The 27730-nt window shown below is 40.7% G+C and overlaps 1 protein-coding gene across 4 annotated transcripts in view; it reads right to left on the bottom strand.

The window, feature by feature from the left end:
• The window catches only part of NPAS2 (neuronal PAS domain protein 2), a 193389-nt gene that overhangs the window by 62635 nt on the left and 103024 nt on the right, over window positions 1–27730 (bottom strand). For all 4 annotated transcript variants that reach the window (XM_081254939.1, XM_081254938.1, XM_081254940.1 and 1 more), the window contains exons 3-4: window positions 11350–11498; window positions 3763–3854 (exon numbers count right to left, since the gene is read on the bottom strand). In XM_081254939.1, coding sequence (XP_081111065.1) covers window positions 3763–3854; window positions 11350–11498 — 241 coding nt within the window. The remainder of the gene's footprint in view (window positions 1–3762; window positions 3855–11349; window positions 11499–27730) is intronic.

The raw sequence follows: 27730 nt of genomic DNA, 5'->3' as shown, positions 1-27730 counted from the left end.
GTGAAAAAGCTGAAGGTATTTATAGATGGAAGATAACGCTCATCAGCCCATTGGCGTTTTCCATCAAATGCACGAGAATTACATCGAGTCACTGCTTTAAGAATGCTCGCGATGGTTGTAGAAGTCCCATCAGCAGCATTTGAGAGGGACTCAATAGAACGTGATTGAAAAGCGGTGTGCCCCTCTTATTGCAATGGGGATTTTGGCAGGAGCTTCAGGGATGCCAGAGATGCCATAATGGCCCGAGTTTCATACCTGCCACACACCAGAAGGAAATGAAACCACCCCTTTCTGCCAATTCCTGGCTCTGATAGAATGTTTTTTGTCTTCTCTGGGACAACATCTGGGCTAAGACAAAAGATGGCTGTAGCTTTCCTGAACAAAATTCAGAAATACCACACACTCCCTAATTGCCAGTCAATAAGAGCTTTCCCTTTTTTGAGTTTACTTGTTCCAATGCTTATAGCCACCATCTTGGCCAGTTTACACTCAACCAGCTTGGCTGGTCTGTGACCAAGTCATTTTGTTCTTTCAAATTCCATAACTGTATGAGTTCTCAAGGAGTCTGGTCTGGGGCTTTTTTGGGAGAAGAGGGAAGAAGGAGGGATTCATATCCAGACAGCACAAGCAGTGCAGTTCCCTGGGGCCTGACGGGTTCTGTCCTGGGTTTCATCTTCATTTAAAAAGGAACCTCCTGGGGGCTTCCCTGGTGGCACAGTGGTTGAGAGTCCACCTCCCAATGCAGGGGACACGGGTTCGGGCCCTGGTCTGGGAAGATCCCACATGCCACGGAGCGGTTAGGCCCGTGAGCCATGGCCGCTGAGTCTGTGCGTCCGGAGCCTGTGCTCCGCAACGGGAGAGGCCACAACAGTGAGAGGCCCATGTACCGCAAAAAAAAAAAAGGAACCTCCTGGTTATGAAGACATGGCATCTGATTCCTCATGCTCCCTGAAATGGCTCTGAACAAAGGAGGGGGATATGCAGCTGGAGTGGGACACACACTATGGAGAAGTTGCATCCTAGAAAATGAGAGCATCGTCCTGTGGGAACCATCATGGGGAAGGTACAGGAGGCTCCAGTCACCCATCTTGTCTACTGAGGGGCAAGAGGGTAGAAGAGGAGCCTAAAACAGTCAGAGATAAGTCAAAAGTTCTAGTCGGTGGGTTTCCCATATGCCTCAAAGATGCAATTCACCCAGAAGGTCCACTTGTTGTATAGGCTTAATTTTGGGTCCAATTCACTCATCTAGCATGATTTCCTTTAGACTGGCTTTAGGGAGTCTACACTGGGAGCAGAGGAAAGTGCATAAAGCATATCCATACAAATCTAAAATCTTCTTTTTCTAGAAATTTCAGTCTCCTAAGTCTCAGTTCAGCCCAAATTTCTGTCTTTAAAATAAAGACTGTTATAAGAGGCAAAGAAGGACACTACATAATGGTCAAGGAATCAATCCAAGAAGATACAACAATTGTAAACATATATGCACCCAACATAGGAGCGCCTCAATACATAAGGCAAATGTTAACAGACAGAAAAGGAGAAATTGACAGTAACACAGTAATAGTGGAGGACTTTAACACCTCACTTACATCAACAGATCATCCATACAGAAAATCAGTAAGGAAACACAGGCCTTAAATGACATATTAGACCAGATGGACCTAATTGATATTTATAGAGTATTCCATCTGAAAGCAGTAGAATACACATTCTTTTCAAGTGCACATGGAACATTCTCCAGGTTAGATTACATGCTGGGCCACAAAGCAAGCCTCGGTAAATTCAAGGAAACTGAAATCATATCAAGCATCTTTTCTGACCATAACGTTATGAGATCAGAAATCAGCTACAAGGAAAAAAAAAACTGCAAAAAACACAAACACGTGTTTTGGAGGCTAAACAATATGCTACTAAACAACAAATGGATCACTGGAAAAACAACGAGGAAATCAAAAAATACCTAAAGACAAATGCAAATGAAAACACGATAATCTAAAACCTACTGGATGCAGCAAAAGCAGTTCTGAGAGGGAAATTTACAGCGATGCAAGCTTACCTCAGGAAACAAAAAAAATCTCAAATAAACAACCTAACCTTACACCTAAAGCAACTAGAGAAAGAACAAACAAAACCCAAAGTTAGCAGAAGGAAAGAAATCATAAAGATCAGAGCAGAAATAAATGAAATAGAGACTAAGAAAATAATAGAAAAGATAAATGAAACTAAAAGCTGGTATTTTGAAAAGATAAACAAAATTGATAAGCCTTTAGCCAGACTCAGCAAGTAAAAAAGGGAGAGGGCCCAAATCAGTAAAATTAGAAATGAAAAAGGAGAAGTTACAACCAACACTACAGAAATACAAATGACCATAAGAGACTACTACAAGCAACTACTATACATTGTTAACCTTATAAAAGTCCTGTTCCCTCAAATACTTTTGATACCCTGAAACTCCTTGGGGGGGAAAAAGTTGTGCTACAGACTTTTAAAGAGGGTTATATGCTAGAGGGTTATGTGTTTTAATTACTTTTCCCTAAGAATTAAAAGATAAAATGATTTCTGTGAAGTAGCATAATGATGCATTAATTCAACATGATATTTCACAAGCTCCTCTAAATTTAACATACTTAAAATGCATTGCTTCTGGAGAAAGTTCTGTATTTTCTTTAAATATAGTTCACATGCAGATTTAAGTATCTTTCATTTCATGCAAATGTACATTAATGCTTTTATATTTCATAATATTTGGACATCTTCATTCTGGCATTTTCTTACTCCAGTAACTTTCTGTTTTCTGCACAGTTAATCTATGTAAATTAACGTTTACATCAGTCTTATATAGGCACATAAAATGAGATCTAGACAGACAGATCCCAAAGAGCCATTCTCTAAAACCCTGCCAGGAACCACAGACACAGCCAGTGTCTAACTTCCTCTGGCTGAACCCATCCATCCCAGGTTTCTTCTTCTAATTCAAGGGCCCAGACATGCCATGTCTGGGGCTTTCTCTCTGTCCACCATTGTATCCGAACACTCCCAGTCTTATCCCCAGTTCAGAAGTCAGCACCATCTGGATGTTTTTGCAGTGACTTATCCTCATCTGTATTGAGAAGTTTCACCCATAGAGAAACATGATGTTGAAAAAGGCCAGCCACTCAGATCAGTCAGATTTCCTCAAATCCAGCCCAGCAGATGGGCGTGGGCCCTTAACTTTCCGGAGGAAGAAATGTGAGCATCCTTCTTGGCACAGAGAGACCACGTGCTGGGTGGGGAGGCATAGCCACGTATGGCTGATATCCACACGTCATGTTGATGGAATAGGAGATCAAGTTAAAAGCATTATTTTTAAAAGAAGACTTTTGCTTTCAAAATGTGTCCTACTAAGGGAAAAATATATAATTGCTGCATCATATTCTACATAAATACAGGGCAGAGACGTAATCCCCTCACTCTCCCTACCTCCAACTCTGTTCCTGTCTGGCTCCCCCACTAGGTATCCTCTGGTTGGGAGATGTGAGTGGGCTGGCAGTCACCATGGCAACGGTACACACTTGCATTGGGTTTGGGGATTCTCGCTTCTACTGCCCAACTCGGTAGCCAAAACATAAGCAAGAGCAGGCAGATTTTTCAAGAGTCTATCTGTTCCCAGCCCTCTTTGCAGGGTCAAGAACAGTTGTTTACTTTGGGCACAGGGTCTTATCTGGAGCAAGCAGCTACATTTTAATTTGCAACCCGTTAAGCTAATTGGAAAGTGCATTTCACCTCCAACATCAGCTGGGTGAATTCTTCGTTACTGAGGAATGAAGGCTTCCAGTCCTGCTGAATGTCACAGATTTCCGTTTGCGCTGAGACTTCTAAAAAAAAGCATAAACAAGTTTTTAGATGGGAAGGCACCTAGAAATTGGAATTAACAGATGAAGCACACATTATTTCTATGTGATTTTGTGTAAACGTGTAGTTTAATGAAAGAAGCTGATATAAGGACATAGGTTACTCTGGTTTCTAAGGACTGGGTGCTTTGGATACAATGGGCTTAAAAACACCTCTTGACGTTTTCACACCCCTTTAATGAGGCTTCTGTGAGGAGAGAACCTCACCCTCTGCACTGGGTGTAGTGCCTACAATTAGCAGGTGGCACCATGCCCTTGAATTTCTACATGACAAAGCCCATCAGCAGTTGGAGTTAGGTGGTTGCCACCTCTCAAGGCAACAGGAACAAGGACAGGGATGGAGGGTCACACCCTTAAGCTGCTTCTTCATGGTTAAGGTGAAACGAAATGCTTTAGCGAGCTGGTATTTTCAAAATTCCAGAAACACCTTAGGTGTGTAGTATCTAACCCACTGTGTCTGTGCAGATTGTAATGTATTTTTCAGCATTTCCAGTTCCTGAAGTATAATGTGCTATACAAATACATGTTACTTAGTTGCTTTTAAGGCCAGAATTTACTCTTCCCAAAACTTTTTTGGGTTAATCTGTACTTTGCCCGTTTCAAGTAGCTACCTTGTTTGGAAGACGTTTTTCATATTTTGTAAATTTAATAGTCATTGGTCTACACAGGACTCCTTAAACACTCTAGTTCTCCTGCCCTTTTGTCTTTTCTTTTCTTTATCATAGTTGATTGAAATTGGTTTTTACTATTCATGACTCAGAATAATTTCCTTCTGCTTCACAACTCAGTAACTTCATGTAAATCCTTAGGATTTTTGTCAAGTTTGGGAAAACACCAATCAAGTTTCTTTCCTATAAAAACTGTAAGATTTCAGGGCATTTCACTTTTTTTTGGTTTACTGACTAATCTTCAAAGCTCTTTTTTTTAATTTTTATTTTTATACAATTTTTAAAGGTTACTTTCCATTTACAGTTATTATAAAATATTGGCTCTATGCCCTGTGTTATACAATACATCCTGGAGCCTATCGTACACCCAATAGTTTGTGCCTCTCAGTCCCCCAGCCCTGTATTGTCTATCCCCTCCCACTGCCACTGGTAACCACTAGTTTGTTCTCTATATCTGTGAATCTGCTTCTTTTTTGTTATATTCACTAGTTTGTTGTATTTTTTAGATTCTACATATAAGTGATAGCACACAGTATTTATCTTTATCTGTCTGACTTATTTCGCTTAGCATAATGCCCTCCAAGTCCATCCATATTGCTGCAAATGACATTATTTCATTCTTTTTTATGGCTGAGTAATATTCCACTGTATATATGTACCACATCTTCTTTATCCATTCATCTCTCGTTGAACACTTAGGTTGTTTCCATGTCTGGCTTCTGCCTTTTTGAAAGAGGGTGCTTTGTTAATAAAATATCTCTGATAAGATTATTATAGGGAGCTCAAAAGCTATACTGAATATATTTGTTTTTCCTTCAGTTTATCCTCCATCTTTAACCAATGTTTTGCCCCACTTTATGTAGTAAGAGGTTTCTTTAGGGGTTATTTTCTTGTTGCTAAGAAAAACCCACGTAGCTCTGATTTATCTCTTTACCTCAGAGAGAATCATATTCTGTTCAACAACTTCCTAGAAACTGCAAATTGTTCAGGCAGATAATCTATAAACGTAAACGAGGAGAGACACTTAAAGGTCTTCTCCTTTGACGCTGTGCTGTTGGTAGTTTCTCCGCAGGGAGTTTGGCGAGTTCATCCTGCCATCTGAGTGAACGGATGTGAATGAACTCAGTGGTCACTCCTGAATGAAGATGCTGTGAAGGGTGAGTTACACGTGTGACTCCGTAAACCTTCCCGAGTTCCGTCACCCCGCATTCGCTGCGGGGAAGAGATCTCCCTTCTTGATTTCTGAAAGGATATTCGCTGCTCTTGCACACAACTGAAGTTTTGTCTTTCATGATTTGAAAGGAGCACAAAAGAGCCACTAACAGCTGTTGGTCACTGAACACAGGAAGAAACCCAGGAAAGGAAACCGTGGTGAACAGGTAGTCAGCCAACAGCACTGAAGGGCCACCAGCGGGGACCAGTATGGGGACCCCTCTCAGCTGATGCCACTGTGGCCACAGGCTGTGCCCAGTGAAAGGCATCCTGGGAAGCAGAGGCCGGGTGCTACACACACATCTGGGCCAGTTATCGTTCTGGGGTCCCAGCTGAGCCAAAGAGGAGAGGGTGAAACTCTCCGTTCCTCAGATCAATGACTGCGACCCTTTTACCACTTAGAAAAGAGATGGAGTTGTGGCTATGCTTATCAACTAACCCATAAATACCCTCCCCCTTTTCCCAACACATACGCTCATCTGTAAAATTCCTCTGACCATTAGGATCAAACTGTAGATTAATCATTTGCCTAGGAGAAGAGTCTTTCTGGCAGCCCAAATCTGATATAGACAAGGACAATCCAACTTAATGGTAAAGGAAATGAAAGACCCATTTCTTTTAGATCATTCAGTATGACTAGATACTTTCTAAAACAACAGCATAATAATACTGAAAGCTGCCATTTCATTCACTTTGATTTTCAATAATCTGATTACAGCCCTTGCAAGTTAAGGCTCCATCCATAGCATGTTAAAAAATATACAGATAAAATGTCTCCAAGCAAGTTAAACTGGGAAATCGAATTCAGTGTTATAATCACATCTCTACTGGCATTTTACGGGAACAATATTACAAGCTATAGGTGACAGGGCAGGATTAGCAAAGCAATATCGTAAGAGTGGTTTCTAAACAGCAAGGGGAGCACAACCATCTGGGAGCAAATTTGCAGGGAAACATTGCCATCAGAAGCTGAACCCCCAAAGTCCACCATAGTTTAAGTTGTACTTGTGCCCTAGAACGCTCACCTCCCAATAGCTCATGCTATGCATGAACAAGCAGGTACGACTTTGGGTTATATATGGTCAAGGGAGAGTCTGGAAAATGGGGCAGAAAATAGACTGGATGGGGTAACTGTCACCCTGTCCAACAGGGACACTTCTCCTTGTTCTGCTGCCATCTCCACCCCACCCCCGCTCACCAAGGCAGACGTATGGAAGGGGCAAGGATGAGGACTTGCATTTGATGTTGGGAGAAAATGACACTGAATCAGCTGAGACTCGCACAGGAAGAGGACAGCACACAGGTCAGCCTGGTCCTGTAGAAGTAACATCTTGACAGGTGTGGATAAGGCTGCCCCATATGCCTTGCTATTTACATAGTTTAGGGATTTCTCTCCTGTAATAGATACTGGTGACACAACATTTCCCTACAGAGAAACACGGTCAGATTCTCATTTTGATTTGGATTACTTCAAAGAGAAAAAGTATGCATTCCAGGATCAAGGTGTATCTCCCAAGCTGAGAAAACATGGATGCTTGACGGATTATTGAGAAAAGAGCTAAATAATTATAACGACTACCTGCAACTAATCGTCATGCCTGATGTATCACGTGGTCTACCTTCAGCGTGAAGGCAGAAAGCACACCTAAATCCACAGTTCTTAACCCTGGCTGCATGCTGGGATCACCTGGGCAGCTTTAAAACTACTGATGCTTAGGCCTGACCCAGGGGTGAGCTGGTAAAAGGCTCTCCACACCCGCAACAGTAGTGTTTGCCTGTTTTTATGGTGTAAATACTCAGACCCTGGCTTATTTCTAGCTGCCAACTTGATGTCAACTGGCTTGTACAACTCTTGAAAATTTAACAATCACCTTTTGCAAGCTGGTTCGAGCCGGCTCCGGCTCATAACCCGGGTTCCACCCCTAGAAATTCTGAGGTGTTGGCCTGTGAGGTGTGACCCAGTTCTATGTATTTTAAAAAGCTCCTCAGGTGATTCTAAGGGGCCACCAAGGGTGAGAGCCAGTAGTCTAAATGGCCACACTAATAAACAGCTACAGTGTAGCTATGGTGTCTCTATCTATAAGAGTCCCATAAATCACGTCTTGTGGAGAAGCAGTATGGTGTAATGTTAAAAACTTGGGCTCTGGAGACAGAATGCCTGGTTTAGATTCTGTACCTTCCTGGCTGTCTGATAACAGTGGTCTAACATCTCTGTGCCTCGGTTGCCTCATCTGTGACAAGGTACCAACCCAAAGGGCCACTGTAAGGCTCAGATGAGTTACACTCCAGTGAGTTACTCTATGGAGCCCTTAGAACAATGCCTGCCTGGCTCAAGGTGAGCCCCGAATTAATGCTAACCATGCTATCCTCCACTCCATTGCAGATGCTTGTGGAGTTCATGTCCATTTGGATTATAAGTTAAGTTATTGTTTGTTTTTGTTTTTTGCTTTAATCTAAATTTTGGTCCAACCATTATGTTTCTCAATAAAATCTGTCTTGGATTTTCTATTTTCTTTTGAATGTGGAATAAGGATGAGGGAGATCTGGGGTTGATCCTGGTTGCATTTCAGGGGCTGTGTGGAGCAGGCCTTAGTCTTAAGAAAAAGGTGAGATGGACACAGGCACTCCTGCTGGTAGGAGGCTGCATTTCTGCTGACAGATCCTTTCCAGGTCCCAGATTTGACAGTTCTGTAATTCCACAGTGGACAGAGCCCAGCACAAATGTCACACTGATGAACTTGATCTCAGCTGTCCTATTTCTCAGTGGCACTGACCTAGTTTGAGTAATTTGCACACAATATCTTGGTAATCAAACCAACCTGCTCTTTCATTTAGCTAAATCATCATTTAGCAAATATAACCATTCTGCTTAAATTATTGGGGGCAATCAAATATTGCTGCAATACTTTATTGTTCTTGTTCCCGGCTTGACTGTTCTTCCCTGACTTTTAACAAAAGCAATTAACATATTCTTTACTCTCCCCTGGGCAGCTTTGGGGTAAAAAAGGAGATATATCATTACTGTCACATTTGTAATAGGTATATACAATTATTACAGAAATAATAAAAGAATAACAAGTATAATGAACTTTCTAGTGTCCCAGCTGTGCCCTCTGCCATGAAATCATCTTGTCTAGGAAAATGTTCAGTGAAGGAGAAGCATCACGGTAAGCACAGAAGAACTGTAATTATCTCCTCAGTAATCTGACATTTCTGACTTTAATATGTTTGGTGTCATGGCTAAGGAAAAAAAAAAAAGAATTCTGTTCTTGCTTGTTAGTAGCTCCTGAACCCTCCCCTAACTCTTCTTCAATTTTTTTGTACCATCCACAGGGGAGCAGTAGTGCAGGGTAGGCCGTGCTAAGAGGTAAAGGGGTTGGAAGGAGAGTAAAATGGAGACAGGATGATTTGAGAAAGACATAAGTTCAAGGATGGATTCAAGTAATAAATTCATATAATGGAATACTAGGTACCAATGAAAATGAATTAGCCATTGCACTGGAAGAACACAGATTAGTCACACAAACATCATGTTCATAATGTAGGATTTCATCTGAGTAAGGGCCCAACAGACGAAACCAATCTCTAGTATTAGAAGTCAGCCAGAGAATACCTTTGGGGAAAGCAGAGGTAAATAGGAAGGGGCAACTATTGGGGAAGCTTCTATTTCTTGACCTGGGTGTTGGTTTCCTGGCTGTATTCACTCTGTCATAACTAATTCAACTGTACAGTTACGATCTGTGTATTTTCTGTATGAGTGTTATACCTTTATAAAGTATTGAAAAGTTAAAAAAAAAAAGAGTGGAGTGCTGGAATAACTAGATAGTCACATGTAAAAGGATGAATTTTGACTCCCTACCTTACTCCATATACAAAAAATTAACTCAAAGTGGATCAAATATCTAAGTGTTTAACCTATGGCTTCTATCTAACTGCTTAAATTATAGCTTAAAATTATAAAACTATTAGAGGAACATATAGATTTAAATCTTCATGACCTTCATCGACAATAGTTTCTTAGATATGATACCTAAAGCACAAGAAACCACCACCAACAACAAAAAGATAAATTGGATATCGTCAAACTTAAAACTTTCTTATGTCAAAGGACATCATTAAGAAAGTGAAAAGATAACCCACAGAATGAGGAATGTATTTGCAAATTATATATCTGATAAAGGTCTAGTATCCAGAAATCTTACAACTCAACAGCAAAAACATAAATAATCCAATTAAAAACGGGCAAAGGATTTGAATAGACAGTCTCTAAAGAAGACATACAAATTTGCCATGTGCCAATAAGCCCATGAAAAGCTCAACATCATTAGATATTAGGGAAATGGAAATCAAAACCACAATGAAATATCACTTCTTATCAACCAGGAAGGCTATAATAAACACACACACACAATCAGACAATAACAAGTGTTGGTGAGGATGTGGAGAAACTGGAATCTTCATACATTGCTGCTAGGAATGTAAAAATGGTACCGCTGCTATGGAAAACAGTCTGGCAGTTTCTCAAAAATTTAAACACCAAGTTACCATTTGACCAAGCAATTCCACTCCTAGGTATACCCAAGAGAACTGAAAATATATATCCACTCAAAAACTTGTATAGGAATGTTCACAGCAGCATTATTTAACAGCCAAAAAAGTGAAAATAGCCCAAATACCTGTCAACTGATAAACAGATAAGTGAAGTGGTATATCCTCACAATAGAATATTATTTGGCCATAAAAAGAAACGAAATACAGATACTTGCTAAAATAAGGATGCTAAGTGAAAGAAGCCAGAAACAAAAGACCACATATCGTATAATTCCATTTGTATGCAGTGCCCAGAACGGGCAAATCTATAGAGACAGAAAGTATTCAATAGATCAGTGGTTGCCAAGACTTGGAGGGAGGGTGGAAACGGGAAGTAACTGCTAGTGGGGTCCAGGGTTTCTTTGGGGGATGATAAAATTAGATAGTGTCTACGGTTGCACAACCTGTGAGTATACTAAAAGCCAGAGAACTATAAACTTTAAAGTAGTGAATTTTATGCTATGTGAGTTACATCTCAATTAAAAAATGGATTTGATATTAAGTCAATTAATTATTTTTGATTATTTTTTTCCATGGTATTTTTTTCCTTCTTCCTAAACTCTTTGGTAGAAGGCCAAAGAGTTTAGGGGCAGAGGCAGCAATGGATGGTGACACCAGTACCGTCTGATCCACTGGAAAATGAATACCTGGGCATGGCAGGGCTACACGAAAAGGCTTGCTCCAGACATTTTTAATCAAGATGTCCCATTGTTACTGCCGCCCTGCTTGGGTTGGGTGCGACCTGTGAGTCTGCTCTGGATTCCCTCCTCTGGCTGAGAAAGCAATTGGGGAGGTGAGTGTCCTGTCCCAAACCTGCTGGAGACAGGGTTTTTCTAGAGGGTGGAGTGCCTTGGAAAGAGGAAACCTATGACAGAGGAGATCAGGTTTGCTGGGGAGAGAGAACCAAGCAGGAAGACCAACTTGATGAAGTTATTGCCAAATGGAAATGGCAGGAACGGAGTAAAAACGGAGAGAAGCGTAACCATTACCATTGTGCTTCTGCAGGAATCCGATGACCTTCTCCAGCACGGTGGTCTTGTCCATCTTCCGCGTGTTGCCAGGCAGCATGGAGCTGAGCTCTTTGATGAGAACATTGAACTGGTCCCGACGCTTCTTCTCAGACTTGTTTCGAGAAGCTCTGTCAATGCAAAATGCACAGGTTACTGGAACATTCCACTTCTGGAAGCCTTCCTTACAGGACGGAGGCACTTTCGGTCAGAGTGTGTTCTGCTGAGATCATCTAATCAAAACTTTTCAAGGAAAGAAACGTGTGCCATATTTCCGAGCTGAGTAACAGGGACAGAAAAAATGTTACGCTAGGCTCCTGGCCACAAAGAGAGACGGTATCAGTGAGTCCTGACTCAGATGCAAAATCTTACAGATCGGCTCTGGAGCCAGATGCTCTGACTCCAGAGAACAAACGACATGCTGATTATCAAGATAAACAGCCCCGAGGGGTTTGCTCTTACAGTCTGTCCTCAGGCCCAAACCAGGTCCAACCCAGAGCGCCTAGCCCAATGCCAAGTCACAAGGGACAGCCAGGCATCCTGAGTGTCCAGTAGAGAGCCAGTGCCACCCAGGGCACACGTCCTGCCCAATGCCCCAGAGCTCATCATCCTGTTGGGGAGTCCAGGCACACCCCACACAAAACCATCTACAAGCCACGCATGGTCCAGAGGCAATGTGACAGGGACTGCACATGACTGTCAAGCTGCTAAATGTCGCTGAACCCTTTTAAAAATGACATGGGGGAAACTTCAATGCATGTTACTAAGTGAAAGAGCCAATCTGCAAAGACTCCACACTCGAGAACTCCAACTCTAAGACGTTCTGGAAAAGACAAAACTATGGCGACAGTAAAAAGATCAGCGGCTGCCAGGGGTTGAGGTGGTGGGGGAGTGAACAGGTGGACACAGAGGATTTTTAGGGCTGTGAAACTATTCTATATGATACTATAATGGCAGATGTGTGTCATATATTTGGCCAAACCCAGAGAATGTACAACGCCAAGAGTGAACAATAAAGTAGACTATGGTCTTTGGGGGACAATGATGTGTCAATGTAGCTTCATCAGTTGCAGCAAATGGACCAGGCTTGTTGGTGGGGTGTCTGTAATCGGGGAGGCTGTGCATATATAGCGACAGAGAGCATATGGAAAATCTCTGTACCTTCTACTCAATTTTGCTGGGAACTTAAAACTGCTCTAAAAATAGAGTTTTTTTTTTTAAATGACATACTACACTGCACGCCTACAGAAGAGATCAAAGTGGAGCTGCTCAGTTTGAGGGGAGGGGATCTGCTCTGAGCCACTGAGGCACTGAGGAAGCCTAGGATCCCAGGAACTCGCATAGGAAATCGCGGCTGCAGGGGCTGCTCTACTAGACAAGGGACCACCCCGCCCCCCATAGCCTGAAGAAGTCTGAGAAGCTGTGGCACCCCAGAGGCCTTGATCCTTAGACACACCACAGGGCAGGCGTTCCTCCACAGCCAGCTTACTCAAAGCTGATCCAGGGCCGGGAAAGCTGACCCACCCCTCCCAAATTCACCCCAGATGGATTCGTTCCAGAAAGGCAGCTCACCGAGAGAGAACAAGGGCCACAGCTGCAGGGTCCACTGAACTTACTGGTCCAGGCCCCCTGGGGCCCAGAGTCAAGGTGCCTGGAGCAGCAAATCACCCACCAGGAGGCCAGTGGCCAATGCGTGGTCAGGACAGGATGCTGGTGGCTTGTGACAACTCAGCAGGTTCCCCTCAGAGGGATTCACCTCCCCTAGGGAAGGTACCAATATCCACAGGTGTCAGTATCACCGTAGATTCAGCTTCCCCAAACAGCCCTTAGAAACAGAGGCACACACCCCAAACACCCTTTCCCTTGATGCTGTGATGGCCACAACCATTCCGCTTGTCACTGCCTAACTGCACACGACCTGTCTTGGTTTCAACCCACCCATTTACAAGTCATCTTTTGCTGATTTCGTCTCAGTTTGGGGGGTTTCCTGATAACATTCGAGGTAATTCTTCAAAGCTCACCTAAAGCGTGTGGTAGCTACCCTTACCTAAGGGTCTCTTCCTTTTCCTGACTTTTCCCTCCTTCCTCTCTCTCCTTGGATTTTTGGGAGGACCTGAAGTCCTCAAGGCATTTCTACAAAGGCCTCATTCCTAGGCCAGTCACTATCCTCAAGTACACTCTCTCCCAGTCTCTCCCACAGTCTGACTGCAGGTGTAGCAGTGAGATGCCGAGGTGCCTTTGTGCTAGTCCAAGGTAAAAGCATACTGTTCAAACACATGGGAGAGAAGAAAGGAACCTTTTAACTTTCTGAGTGACTGTCTATGCATTATAAATAATTTTTTGGCCTAGATTTGAAGAGTGACATGCAACCTCCTTAGTCAAAAAAAGCTCTGTTCCTGTCCTAGTTTGCCCATTATAAATTATTGGTGAGCAGAGAGCACCCAGCTCATTATGACTCTGTTCTTCTTCAGTGGGTATAATGACAATGAACACAGCCTGGCAGAGACGATGATGAAGGCTTTTATCATTAGTGACAGGAACACAAGCTTGCTTCTGTCAGCCTCTGCCTAGGACACATGATGGTGCCCACTGGAAATTGGTCAGTGTCAGCTGAATCCACAGCTCTGAGCCAAGAAGGAAGAAATAGGCCTTAAGTGACCTTATTTCTGATAAGGAGGTCTGCTCGGCAGGCCCCAAGACCACCATGCCTAAGGCACTGGGAAAACAGGTTGAAAGACACTTAAACAATCAGCCTTTGGGTTTGTTTTTTCCTTTAAGGCATTATTTATGTTCAGTGAAACTCATCCATTTTATGTGTGTAGTTTGATGAATCTTGGTAACTGTGGAACCACCACCAAAATTGAACTGTAAACTAGCTCCTCCATCCTAAAAGGTTTTCTCCTGCATCTTTGCTGTTGATCTCCCCTGGACCACAGCCCTGGGAAACCACTGATCTGCTGTCACTGTACTTTTGTCTTTTCGAGGATTTCAGATAAATGGAATCAGCACAGAATCTTTCTTTTTTTTTTTTTTTTTTTTTGCGGTACGCGGGCCTCTCACCGCTGTGGCCTCTCCCGTTGCACAGGCTCCGGACGCGCAGGCTCAGCGGCCATGGCTCACGGGCCCAGCCGCTCCGTGGCATGTGGGATCCTCCTGGACCGGGGCACAAACCCATGTCCCCTGCATCGGCAGGTGGACCCCCAACCACTGCGCCACCAGGGAAGCCCAGCACAGAATCTTTGACTTCTATTTAGCATAAAGTTTCGGCGATTCATCCATGTTGTTGCATATATTAATACTTCATTCCTTTTGACTGCTGACTAGTATTCAATTGGGTTGTTTCTACTTTGGGGGTATTAAGAATAATGCTGCTCTTATTATACAACATGGGGAATACAGCCAATATTGTGGAATAATTGTAAATGGAAAGTAACCTTTAAAATTTGTATAAAAAATTTAAAAAAAAGAATAATGCTGCTCTGAGTATTAATTTCCTTGTCTTTGTGTAGACAGAGGGGTAAATACAAAGGTATGAAATTGCTGGGTCATATCATAAGAGTATGTTTAACATTGTAGGATAGTACCATACAGTTATACAAAATGGCTGTCCTGTTTCTGCATTTCCACCTGCAACGTATGAGCGTTCCTGTTGCTCCACATCCTTGCAAACACTTGGCATTGTCAGTCTTTCTTCACTTTAGCCACTGTAGCATTATCTCATTGTGGTTTTAATTGGCATTTTTCTCATGATGAGTGATGTCAGCATCTTTTCACATGCTTAACCCTCTTTCGTATATCTTCCTTTGTGAAGTGTCTGTTCAAATCTTCTGCCCATTTTTCAACTGGGTTGTTTGTCTTCTTTTTATTGAGTTTAAGGAGAGAAAAAAAGAGAGAGGAGGTCTAGGAGGAAGGGAAGGGGTGTGTATGTGTTTTAAACATACATCGATACAAGCCTCAGCCTTTGACTTTGAATGCAGGGCTCAAAGAGCCCCAGGTTATCTTTTCTGATGTCTCCCACGGGACATTGGTGACATAGATAACACTTTCTGGGCACTTACTATGTAATAGCACTATTTTAAGTGCCCTACATGTATTCATTCCTTTAATCCTCACAATGACCCTTGAAGGTAGGTACTGTTAATATTCCCATTTCACAGGTGAAGCTGAGGCACTGAGATGCTGTATAACTCCCGACGTCACAGGACTAGGAAGTGGTGGAGAAGGCCAACTCAGGTGCCCATGCTATGAAGCACTGCACTCTGCCACCTCCTTCTACAACTCCCTCATTCTCTCCACATCTGTAACCGCTGGAAGCCCCGGTTCTGTTCTCCATCACTGTGTTCTCTTTTTGAGAATTTCATATAAACAGAATCAGACAGCAGGTAAACTTTTGAGCTGGCTTCTACCCAGCACGATGCCTTTGAGGTTCGTCCAAGTTGCTGCACCTACCAACACCTCCCCCTTCTCATTGTTGAGTAGTTTTCTGTTGCATGGATGTAACACAGCTGGCTTATCCATTCACCTGCTGAAGGAGATTTGGGTTGTTTCCCATTTTCGTTCATCAGTAGAGATGCTGTAAACATTTGTGTACAGGTTTCTGTGTGAACATAAGTTGTCAGCTCTCTGAAGTAAGTAACCTGGGAGTAGGATGGCTGGATCATGTGGAAAGTGTATGTTTAACTTTCTAAGAAACCGCCAGACTGTTTTCCAGGGTGGCGGTACCATTTTATCTCTTGCTAGCAATGTAGGAGTGATCCAGATGTTCCACATCCTCGAGGGGAGTTAGTATTGTCAGTACTTTTTATTTTAGCTCATCTAAGAGATGTGCAGTGCTATCTCGTTGGGCTTTCATTTGCATTTTTCTAATCGCTAATGACGTTGAACATCTTTTCATGTACTTTTATGCCATCTGTATATCCTCTTTGGTGAAGCATCCGTTCATGCCCTTCGGCATTTTAAAATGGGGCTGTTTGTTTCCTTACTGTTGAGGTTTGAGAGTTCGTTATATATTCTGATACAATCCTTTGTCAGACATGTGATTTGTCAATATTTTTCCAGCTTGCCTTTTCATTCTCTTAGTAAGTGTCTTTCACAGAGTAAAAGTTTTAAATTTTGATGAAGCTCAAGTTAACCATTTTTTGCTTTTTATGGATTGTGCTTTGGTGTCAGATCTAAGAACCCTTGGCCTAACCTCAGGCCACGAAGATTTTCGTCTGTGTTTTCTTCTAAAAGTTTTACACATTTTTACCTTTAGACTTATGATCCATTTTGAGTTATTTTTATAACATGTAACATTTAGGTGAGTTTGTTTGCATATGGTTGTCCAGTTGTTCCAACTCCACTTTTTTGAAATGACATTTCTACACTGAATTACCTTTGCACCTTTGTAAAAAATCAATTGGTCAATTTTATGTGATTCAGTTTCTGGATTATCTATTCTCTGTTTGTTCCAGGGATATGTGGAGCTTTCCCTCCACCAGTACCATACTGTGCAATTACTGTAGTTTTACAGTAAGTCTTAAAATTAATAATGTGATTCCTCCAACTTTATTCTTCTTTTTCAAAATTATTTTGACCATTCTAGTGCTTATGCCTTTCCATTAAATTTTAAAATTTTTATTTTACACTGGAGTATGGTTGATTTCCAATGTTGTGTTAGTTTCAGGTGTACAGCAAAGTGATTCAGTTATACATATACATATATCTATTCTCTTTCAGAGTCTTTTCCCATATAGGATATTGCAGAGTAATGAGTAGGGTTCCCTATGCTATATAATAGGTTCATGTTGATTATCTATTTTATATATAGGAGTGTGTATATGTTAATCCCAATCTCCTAATTTATCCCTCCCCTCCACCTTTCCCCTTTGGTAACCATAAATTTGTTTTCTAAGTCTGTGAGTCTGTTTCTATTTTGTAAATAAGTTCCTTTGTATCATTTTTTCCAGTTTCCACATATAAGTGATATTATATTGTCTTTCTCTGTCTGACTTACTTCACTTAATATGATCATCTCTAGGTCCACCCATGTTGCTGCAAATGGCACTATTTCATTCTTTTTTAATTTGACCATTCTGGTGCCTATGCCTTTCCATTACATTTTACAAGTAACTTGTTTTTATCTACAAAGAGTTCTGCTGGGATTTTGATTGGAATTCTTTTAAATCTATGGACCAATTTGGGGAAAATTGATATCTTTACTCTGTTGAGTCTTCCAATACATAAATACAATGTCTTTCCATTTACTGAGGTCTTCATTGATTTCTGTTATGAGCATTTTGCAGTTTTTACATACTTATTTCATACATGTTTTATTAGATATATACCTAAGTATTTCATTTTTGGGGATTGATTATAAATTATTTTTTAATATCAGTTTCTAATAGTTTTCATAGCTAACCTATAGAAAGATGATTGATTTGTGTGTTTTAACTTTGTATCCTGTGACCTTGCTAAATTCATTTATTAGTTATAGGAGCTTTTTTTTTTTTGGTAAGTCTCTCCAGATGTTCTATATACACAATCATGTCATCTGTGAATAAGTAAAGTGTTGTTTCTTTTTTTTCCCAATCAATATGCCTTTGATTTCTTTTACTGTCTCATTACTCTGGTTAGAACTAGCAGCATGATGTTGAATAAAAGTCATGAGAGCAGATACTTTTACCTTGTTTACCATTTTAGGGGGAAAACATTCAGTCTTTTGCCATTAAGTATATTAGCCATAGGTTTTATGTAAATGCCCTTATGCCTTTTATGTAAATGCATAAATAGGAGGAAATTCTCTCCTACTGCTAGTTTGCTGAGAGTTTATATCATGAATAGAAGTTGAATTCTGTCAAATTCCTTTTCTGCATCAATTAATATAATCATGTGGTTTGGTTTTTCTTCCATAGCTTTCAAACTTGGTGGGTTACACTGATACACTGACTGGTTTTCAAATATTGAATAGCCTTATTTTCCCTGGATAAAACTCTGCTTGGTCATGATGTATTTGATAGGCAGATAGATAGATATAGACAGACGGATGGATATGATTTGCTAATGTTTGGTTGAGGATTTCTGCCTCTATGTTCATGAAAAATATTGGTCCATAGTTTTCTTTTCTTGTACTGTCTTTTTTTGGGTAATGCTGGTCTCACAAAATAAGTTGGGAAGTATTTCCTCCTCTGGAGGAGACTGTGTAAAATTGGTGATAATTCTTCTTTTAATGATTGACAGAATTCATCAGTGGAACCATCTGGGTATGGAGATTTCTTTTTCACAAGATTTTAAACTACAAATTCAATTTCCTTATTAGTTACAGGATTCTAGGCTTTCTATTTCTTCTTGTATGAGTTTTGGTCGTTTATAGTTTTTGAGTAATTGGTTCCTCCCATCTAAGTTGTTGAACTTATATAGGTTCCATTGTTCAAAGAATTCCCTTATGGTCCTTTTAATGTCTGAAGGGTGGTGCAGTGACAGCTCCTTTATAAAATTCCCGCTATTGGTAATTTATGTCTTCTTTTTTTGTCATTCTTGCAATAGGCTTACCAATTTTACTGATTTTTTTTAAATCACCTTTTGGTTTCACTGATTTTTGTCTATTATTTTTGTTTTCACGCATATTGATTTCTGCTCTTATATCTATAATTTCCATCCTTCTTCTTGTTTTGAGCTTACTTTGCTCTTTTGTTTCTAGTTTCTTACAGTGGAAGCTTAAGTTCTTGATTTAAGACCTTTTCTCTTTTCTATTATGAACATTTAATGCTATAGCTTTCCCTCTAAGCGCTGATTTAGAGGTAACCCACAGATTTTGCTATGTTATAATTTTACTCTTGTTCAGTTCAAAATACTTTCTAATATTCCTTGAGACTTCCTCTTTGACCCTTGGATTACTTAGAAATGTATTGTGAAAAAGTGCTATCTTTTTCTCCCCCCCACTATATTTCTGTTTCTAATTTAATTTCAGTTCATTAGACTTTTTTACATTTGTTTTGTGAAGCAGGATTTATCTTATTGAACGTTCAATGTGTACTTGAAAATAATGTGTATTCTGCTACTGTTGGGTGGAGTTTTCTACAAATGTCAAGCATATCTTTTTGGTTGATAGTATTTTTTAATTCTTCTATATCCTTACTGAATTTCTATCTACTAGTTCTATTACTGAGAAAGGCATATTAAATTCTTGTCACAGTTCTTTAGGTTGTGCTTTATGTATTTTGAAGCCCTGTTGTTAGGTGTATACACATATAGAATTGTTATGTGTTCTTAGTACATTGACTCTTTATCATTATGTAATATCACTCTTTATTCCTGGCAATTTTCTTTGCTATGAAGTACACTTTATTTTATAGTATTTTATAGCCACTCTGGCTTTCTTTTAATTAATTTATGTGGTATATCATTTTCCATAGTATTACTTTTAACCTATCTATATCATCATATATAAAGTGAATGTCCTGTCATTTTAAAAAATCCATTCTGAAGATCTGTCTTTTAGTTGGCATGTTTAGGCCATTGCATTTAATGTAATTATTTATATGTTTGGATTTAGGTATACCATCTTACCATCTGTTTTCTGTTTTTTCACTTTTTGTTGGTTCATTTGTTTTTTTGTTGCTCCTGTTTCTCCTTTCCTGCCTTCTTTTGGGTTTATTCCATTTTAATTTATCTAACCCATGCAGCTACAGTCAATTAATCTTCGACAAAGGAGGCAAGAACATACAATGGGAAAAAACATTCTCTTCAGCAAGCAGTGCTGGGAAAGTTGGACTGCCGCTTGTAAATCAATGAAGTTAGAACAAACCCTCACACCATATACAAAAATAAACTCAAAATGGCTTAAAGACTTAAACATAAGACATGACACCATAAAACTCCTAGAAGAGATCATTCTCTGACATAAATCACACTAACAATTTCTTAGGTCAGTCTCCCAAAGCAATAGAAATAAAAACAAAAACAAATGGAATCTAATCAAACTTACAAGTTTTTGCACAGCAAAGGAAACCATAAACAAGATGCAAAGACAACCTACAGAATGGAAGAAAATATTTGCAAATGATGCAACTGACAAGGGCTTAATTTCCAAAATATACAAACAGCTCATACAACTCAACAACAAAAAAACAAACAACCCAGTCAAAAAATAGGCAGAAGACCTAAATAGACATTTCTCCAAAGAAGAAATATACAGGTGGCCAACAGGCACATGAAAAGATGCTCAACATCACTAATTATTAGAGAAATGCAAATCAAAGCTACAAGGGACCACCTCGTAACAGTCAGAATGGCCATCATCAAAAAGTCTACAAATAACAAATACTGGAGAAGGTGTGGAGTAAAGGGAACCCTCCTACACTGTTGGTGGGAATATAAGTTGGTGGAGCCACTGTGGAAAACAATATGGGGGGTTCCTCAGAAAACTAAAAATAAAATTACCATATGATCCAGCAATCCCACTTGTGGGCATATATCCAGAAAAAACTATAATTCAAAATGATACATGCACCCCTATGTTCATAGCAGCACTATTCACAATAGCCAAGACATGGAAACAACCTAAATGTCCACTGACAGATGAATGGTTAAAGAAGATGTGGTACATATATACAATGGAATACTACTCAGCCATAAAAAAGAGTGAAATAATGCCATTTGCAGCAACATGGATACAATTAGAGATTATCATATTAAGTGAAGTAAGTCAGACAAAGACAAATACCATATGATACCACTTATATGGGAAATCTAAAATATGACACAAATGAACCCATCTATGAAACAGAAACAAACTCCTAGACACAGAGAACAGAGGGGTGGTTGCCAAGGGGGAAGGTGTTGGGGGAGGGATGGTTGGAGTTAGCAGATGTAAGCTTTTATATATATGATGGATAAACAACAAGGTCCTACTGTGTAGCACAGGCAACTATATACAATACCCTATGATAAACCATAATGGAAAAGAATATTTAAAAAAGGAATGTATATATAGGTATAACTGAGTCACTTTGCTGTAGAGCAGTAATTAACACAACATTGTAAATCAACTATACCTCAATTAAAAAAATAAATATCCACTGTGTTTTTATTTACTGTATTTCTTTGTGTAACTTTTAGTAATTAAGAATTATAATAGAAAAACATCTTTTCAGGGACTACTTAGAATATTTTGCCATTTCAAGTGGAATGTGGAAACTTTATTCCTAACAGTTCCCTTTACCCTCCCCGTCTTTAGGTTGTAGTTATGTTACATACACTGAATCAGATCTACATGCGCTGAATCAGATCAGATTACTTTTTTCCCCAAATGTCAGACTATCCCTTAATATTATATTTAGGCATATATTTACCATTTCTGTTACTCTTCCTATTTCATATCCCAAGTTTCCATCTGGTATCATTGCCTTTCTGTTAAAAAAAAAAACCCTTTAGCAATTCTTTCAGAGCAGGTCTCTTGATAAGAAGCTTTCTTGGGTTTCCTGCATTTGAGAATATCTTCATTTACCTTCATTTCTGAAGGATATTTTCACTGGATATATAATTCTGGGCTAATGGTTCTTTTCCTTTGACACTTAAAAAATATCCTGCTGCTATGAGAAGGCTCCCATGGTTTCTGATGAGAAATCCATGGTGCAACGGAGGAGCTTCAAGATGGCGGAAGAGTAAGACGCAGAGATCACCTTCCTCCCCACAGATACATCAGAAATACATCAGAAATACATCAACACGTGGAACAACTCCTACAGAACACCTACTGAACGCTGGCAGAAGACCTCAGACCTCCCCAAAGACCAAAAACTCCCCACATACCTGGGTAGGGCAAAAGAAAAAAGAAAAAATAGAGACAGAAGGATAGGGACGGGACCTGCACCAGTGGGAGGGAGCCGTGAAGGAGGAAAGGTTTCCACACACTAGAAGTCCCTTCGCGGGCGGAGACTGCGGGTGGCGGAGGGGGGAAGCTTCGGAGCCGCGGAGGAGAGCACAGCAACAGGGGAGCGGAGGGCAAAGCAGGGAGATTCCCGCACAGAGGATCGGTGCCGACCGGCACTCACCAACCCGAGAGGCTTGTCTGCTCGCCCGCTGGGGCGGGCGGAGCTGGGAGCTGAGGCTCGGGCTTCGGACGGAGCGCAGGGAGAGGACTGGGGTTGGCGGCGTGAACACAGCCTGAAGGGGCTAATGCGCCACAGCTAGCCGGGAGGGAGTCCGGGGGAAAGTCTGGAGCTGCTGAAGAGGCAAGAGACTTTTTCTTGCCTCTTTGTTTCCTGGTGTGCGAGGAGAGGGGATTCAGAGCGCCGCTTAAAGGAGCTCCAGAGACGGGCGCGAGCCGTGGCTAAAAGCTCGGACCCCAGAGACGGGCATGAGACGCTAAGGCTGCTGCTGCCGCCACCAAGAAGCCTATGTGCGAGCACAGGTCACTATCCACACCTCCCTGCCGGGGGCCTGTGCAGCCCGCCACTGCCAGGGTCCCGGGATCCAGGGACACCTTCCCCGGGAGAACGCACGGGAGCGCCTCGTGCTGGTGCAATGTCACGCCGGCCTCTGCCGCCGCAGGCTCACCCCGCATCTGTGCCCCTCTCTCCCCCCGGCCTGAGTGAGCCAGAGTCCTCGAAGCAGCTGCTCCTTTAACCCCGTCCTGTCTGAGTGAAGAGCAGACGCCCTCAGGCGACCTACACGCAGAGGCGGAGCCAAATCCAAAGCTGAGACCCGGAAGCTGTGCGAACAAAGAAGAGAAAAGGAAATCTCTTCCAGCAGCCTCAGGAGAAGCAGATTAAATCTCCACAATCAACTTCATGTACCCTGCATCTCTGGAATACCTGAATAGACAACGAATCATCCCAAACTGAGGAAGTGGACTTTGGGAGCAACGATATATATTTTTTTTCCCCTTTTTCTCTTTTTGTGCATGTGTATATGTATGCTTCTGTGTGAGATTTTGTCTGTATAGCTTTGCTTTTACCATTTGTCCTAGGGTTCTGTCTGTCCGTTTTTGTTTTTTTTTTTTACTTAAAATTTTTTTTCTTAATCATTATTTTTTATTTTAATAATTTCATTTTATTTTACTTTATCTTCTTCTTTCTTTCTCTTCTCCCTTTTATTCTGAGCCGTGTGGAGGACAGGTTCTTTCTGCTCCAGCCAGGCAACAGGACTGTCACTGAGGTGGGAGAGCCAACTTCAGGACACTGGTCCACCAGAGACCTCCCAGCCCCATATACTATCAAACGGCGAAAATCTCCCAGAGATCTCCATCGCAACGCCAAAACCAAGCTCCACTCACCGACCAGCAAGCTACAGTGCAGGACACTCTATGCCAAACAACTAGCAAGACAGGAACACAACCCCACCCATTAGCAGGGAGGCTGCCTAAAATCACAATAAGGCCACAGACACCCCAAAACACACCACAAGACGTGGACCTGCCCACCAGAAAGACAAGATCCAGCCTTATCCACCAGAACACAGGCACAAGTCTCCTCCACCGGGAAGCCTACACAACCCACTGAACCACCCTTAGCCCCTGGGGACAGACACCAAAAACAACAGAAACTATGAACCTGCAGCCTGCAAAAAGGAGACCCCAAACACAGTAAGTTAAGCAAAATGAGAAGACAGAGAAACACACATCAGATGAAGGAGCAAGGGAAAAACCCACCAGACCTAACAAACGAAGAGGAAATAGGCAGTCTACCTGAAAAAGAATTCAGAATAGTGATAGTAAAGTTGATCCAAAATCTTGGAAATACAATGGAGAAAATACAAGAAACGTTTCACAAGGACCTAGAAGAACTAAAGAGCAAACAAACAGTGATGAACAACACAATAAATGAAATTAAAAATTCTCTAGAAGGAATCAATAGCAGAATAACTGAGGCAGAAGAACGGATAAGTGACCTGGAGGATAAAATAGTGGAAATAACTATTGCAGAACAGAAGAAAGAAAAAAGAATGAAAAGAATTGAGAACAGTCTCAGAGACCTCTGGGACAACATTAAATGCACCAACATTCGAATTATAGGACTCCCAAAGGAAGAAGAGAAAAAGAAAGGGACTGAGAAAATATCTGAAGAGATTATAATTGAAAACTTCCCTAATATGGGAAAGGAAATAGTTAATCAATTCCAGGAAGAGAGAGAGACAGAGACAGAGAGTCCCATACAGGATAAATACCAGGAGAAACACGCCAAGACACATATTAATCAAACTATCAAAAATTAAATACAAAGAATATTAAAAGCAGCAAGGGAAAAACAACAAATAACACATAAGGGAATCCCCGAAGGTTAACAGCTGATCTTTCAGCAGAAACTCTGCAAGCCAGAAGGAAGTGGCAGGACATATTTAAAGTGATGAAGGGGAAAAACCTAAAACCAAGATTACTCTACCCAGCAAGGATCTCATTCAGATTTGACAGAGAAATTAAAAGCTTTACAGACAAGCAAAAGCTAAGAGAATTCAGCGCCACCAAACCAGCTTTACAACAAATGCTAAAGGAACTTCTCTAAGTGGGAAACACAAGAGAAGAAAAGGACCTATAAAAACAAACCCAAGGGCTTCCCTGGTGGCGCAGTGGTTGAGAGTCTGCCTGCCGAGGCAGGGAACACGGGTTCATGCCCTGGTCCAGGAAAATCCCACATGCCGTGGTGTGGCTAGGCCTGTGAGCCATGGCCGCTGAGCCTGCGCGTCTGGAGCCCGTGCTCTGCAACGGGAGAGGCCACAACAGTGAGAGGCCCGCATACTGCAAAAAACCCCCCAAAAAACAACAAAAAAAACCAAACCCAAAATGATTAAGAAAATGGTCATAGGAACATACGTATCGATAATTACCTTAAACTTGAATGGATTAAATGCTCCAACCAAAAGACACAGACTAGCTGAATGGATAGAAAACCAAGACCCACATATATGCTGTCTACAAGAGACCGACTTCAGACCTAGGGATACATACAGACTGAAAGTGAGGTGATGGAAAAAGATATTCCATGCAAATGGAAATCAAAAGAGAGCTGGAGTAGCAATTCTCATATCAGACAAAATAGACTTTAAAACAAAGACTATTACAAGAGACAAAGAAGGACACTACCTAATGATCAAGGGATCAATCCAAGTAGACGATATAACAACTGTAAATATTTATGCACCCAACATAGAAGCACCTCAATACATAAGGCAAATACTAACAGCCATAAAAGGGGAAATCGACAGTAACACAATCATAGTAGGTGACTTTAACACCCCACTTTCACCAATGGACAGATCATCCAAAATGAAAATAAATAAGGAAACACAAGCTTTAAATGATACATTAAACAAGATGGACTTAATTGATATTTATAGGACATTCTATCCAAAAACAATAGAATACACATTCTTCTCAAGTGCTCATGGAACATTCTCCAGGATAGATCATATCTTGGGTCACAAATTAAGCCTTGGTAAATTTAAGAAAATTGAAATTGTATCAAGTATCTTTTCCGACCACAACGCTATGAGACTAGATATCAATTACAGGAAAAAATCTGTAAGAAATACAAACACATGGAGGCTAAACAATACGCTACTTAATAACCAACAGATCACTGAAGAAATCAAAGAGAAAATCAAAAAATACCTAGAAACAAATGACAATGAAAACACGATGACCCAAAACCTATGGGATGCAGCAAAAGCAGTTCTAAAAGGGAAGTTTATAGCTATACAAGCCTACCTTAAGAAACAGGAAACAGCTCAAATAAACAACCCACCTTACACCTAAAGCAATAGAGAAGAACAAAAAAAACCCCAAAGTTAGCAGAAGGAAAGATATCATAAAGATCAGATCAGAAATAGATGAAAAAGAAATGAAGGAAATATAGCAAAAATCAATAAAACTAAAAGCTGGTTCTTTGAGAAGATAAACAAAATTGATAAACCATTAGCCAGACTTACCAAGAGAAAAAGGGAGAAGACTCAAATCAATAGAATTAGAAATGAAAAAGGAGAAGTAACAACTGACACTGCAGAAATACAAAGGATCATGAGAGACTGTTATAAGCAACTATATGCCACTAAAATGGACAACCTGGAAGAAATGGACAAATTCTTAGAAATGCACAACCTTCTGAGACTGAACCAGGAAGAAACAGAAAATATGAACAGACCAATCACAAGCACTGAAATTGAAACTGTGATGAAAAATCTTCCAACAAACAAAAGCCCAGGACCAGATGGCTTCACAGGCGAATTCTATCAAACATTTAGAGAAGAGCTAACACCTATCCTTCTCAAACTCTTCCAAAATGTAGCAGAGGGAGGAACACTCCCAAATTCATTCTGCGAGGCCACCATCACTCTGATACCAAAACCAGGCAAAGATGTCACAAAGAAAGAAAGCTACAGGTCAATATCACTGATGAACATAGATGCAAATTTCCTCAACAAAATACTAGCAAACAGAATCCAACAGCACATTAAAAGGATCATACACTATGATCAAGTGGGGTTTATCCCAGGAATGCAAGGATTCTTCAATATACACAAATCAATCAACGTGATACACTATATTATCAAACTGAAAGAGAAAAACCATGTGATCATCTCAATAAATGCAGAGAAAGCTTTCAACAAAATTCAACACCTATTTATGATAAAAACCCTCCAGAAAGTAGGCATAGAGGGAACTTCCTCAACATAATAAAAGCCATATATGACAAACCCACAGCCAACATTGTCCTCAATGGTGAAAAACTGAAACCATTTCCACTAACATCAGGAACAAGACAAGGTCGCCCACTCTCACCACTATTATTCAATATAGTTTTGGAAGTTTTAGCCACAGCAATCAGAGAAGAAAAATAAATAAAAGGAATCCAAATTGGAAAAGAATTAAAGCTGTCACTGTTTGCAGATGACATGATACTCTACATAGAGAATCCTAAACATGCTACCAGAAAACTACTAGAGCTAATCAATGAATTTGGTAAAGTAGCAAGATACAAAATTAATGCACAGAAATCTCCTGCATTCCTATACACTAATGATGAAAAATCTGAAAGTGAAATTAAGAAAACACTCCCATTTACCATTGCAACTAAAAGAATAAAATTATCTGGAATAAACCTACCTAATGAGACAAAAAAACTGGATGCAGAAAATTATAAGACACTGATGAAAGAAATTAAAGATGATACAAATAAATGGAGAGATATACCATGTTCTTGGATTGGAAGAATCAATATTGTGAAAATGACTGTACTACTCAAAGCCATCTACAGATTCACTGCAATCCCTATCAAACTACCAATGGCATTTTTCACAGAACTACAGCAAAACATTTCACAATTTGTATGGAAACACAAAAGACCCCGAATAGCCAAAGCAATCTTGAGAAAGAAAAACGAAGCTGCAG

Source organism: Mesoplodon bidens (assembly GCF_964165515.1).
Source record: "Mesoplodon bidens genome assembly, chromosome: 14".
NCBI classification, from domain to species: Eukaryota; Metazoa; Chordata; class Mammalia; order Artiodactyla; family Ziphiidae; genus Mesoplodon; species Mesoplodon bidens.
Note: the sequence above shows the minus strand (reverse complement) of the source record. Positions and strands in the feature narration are given on the sequence as shown.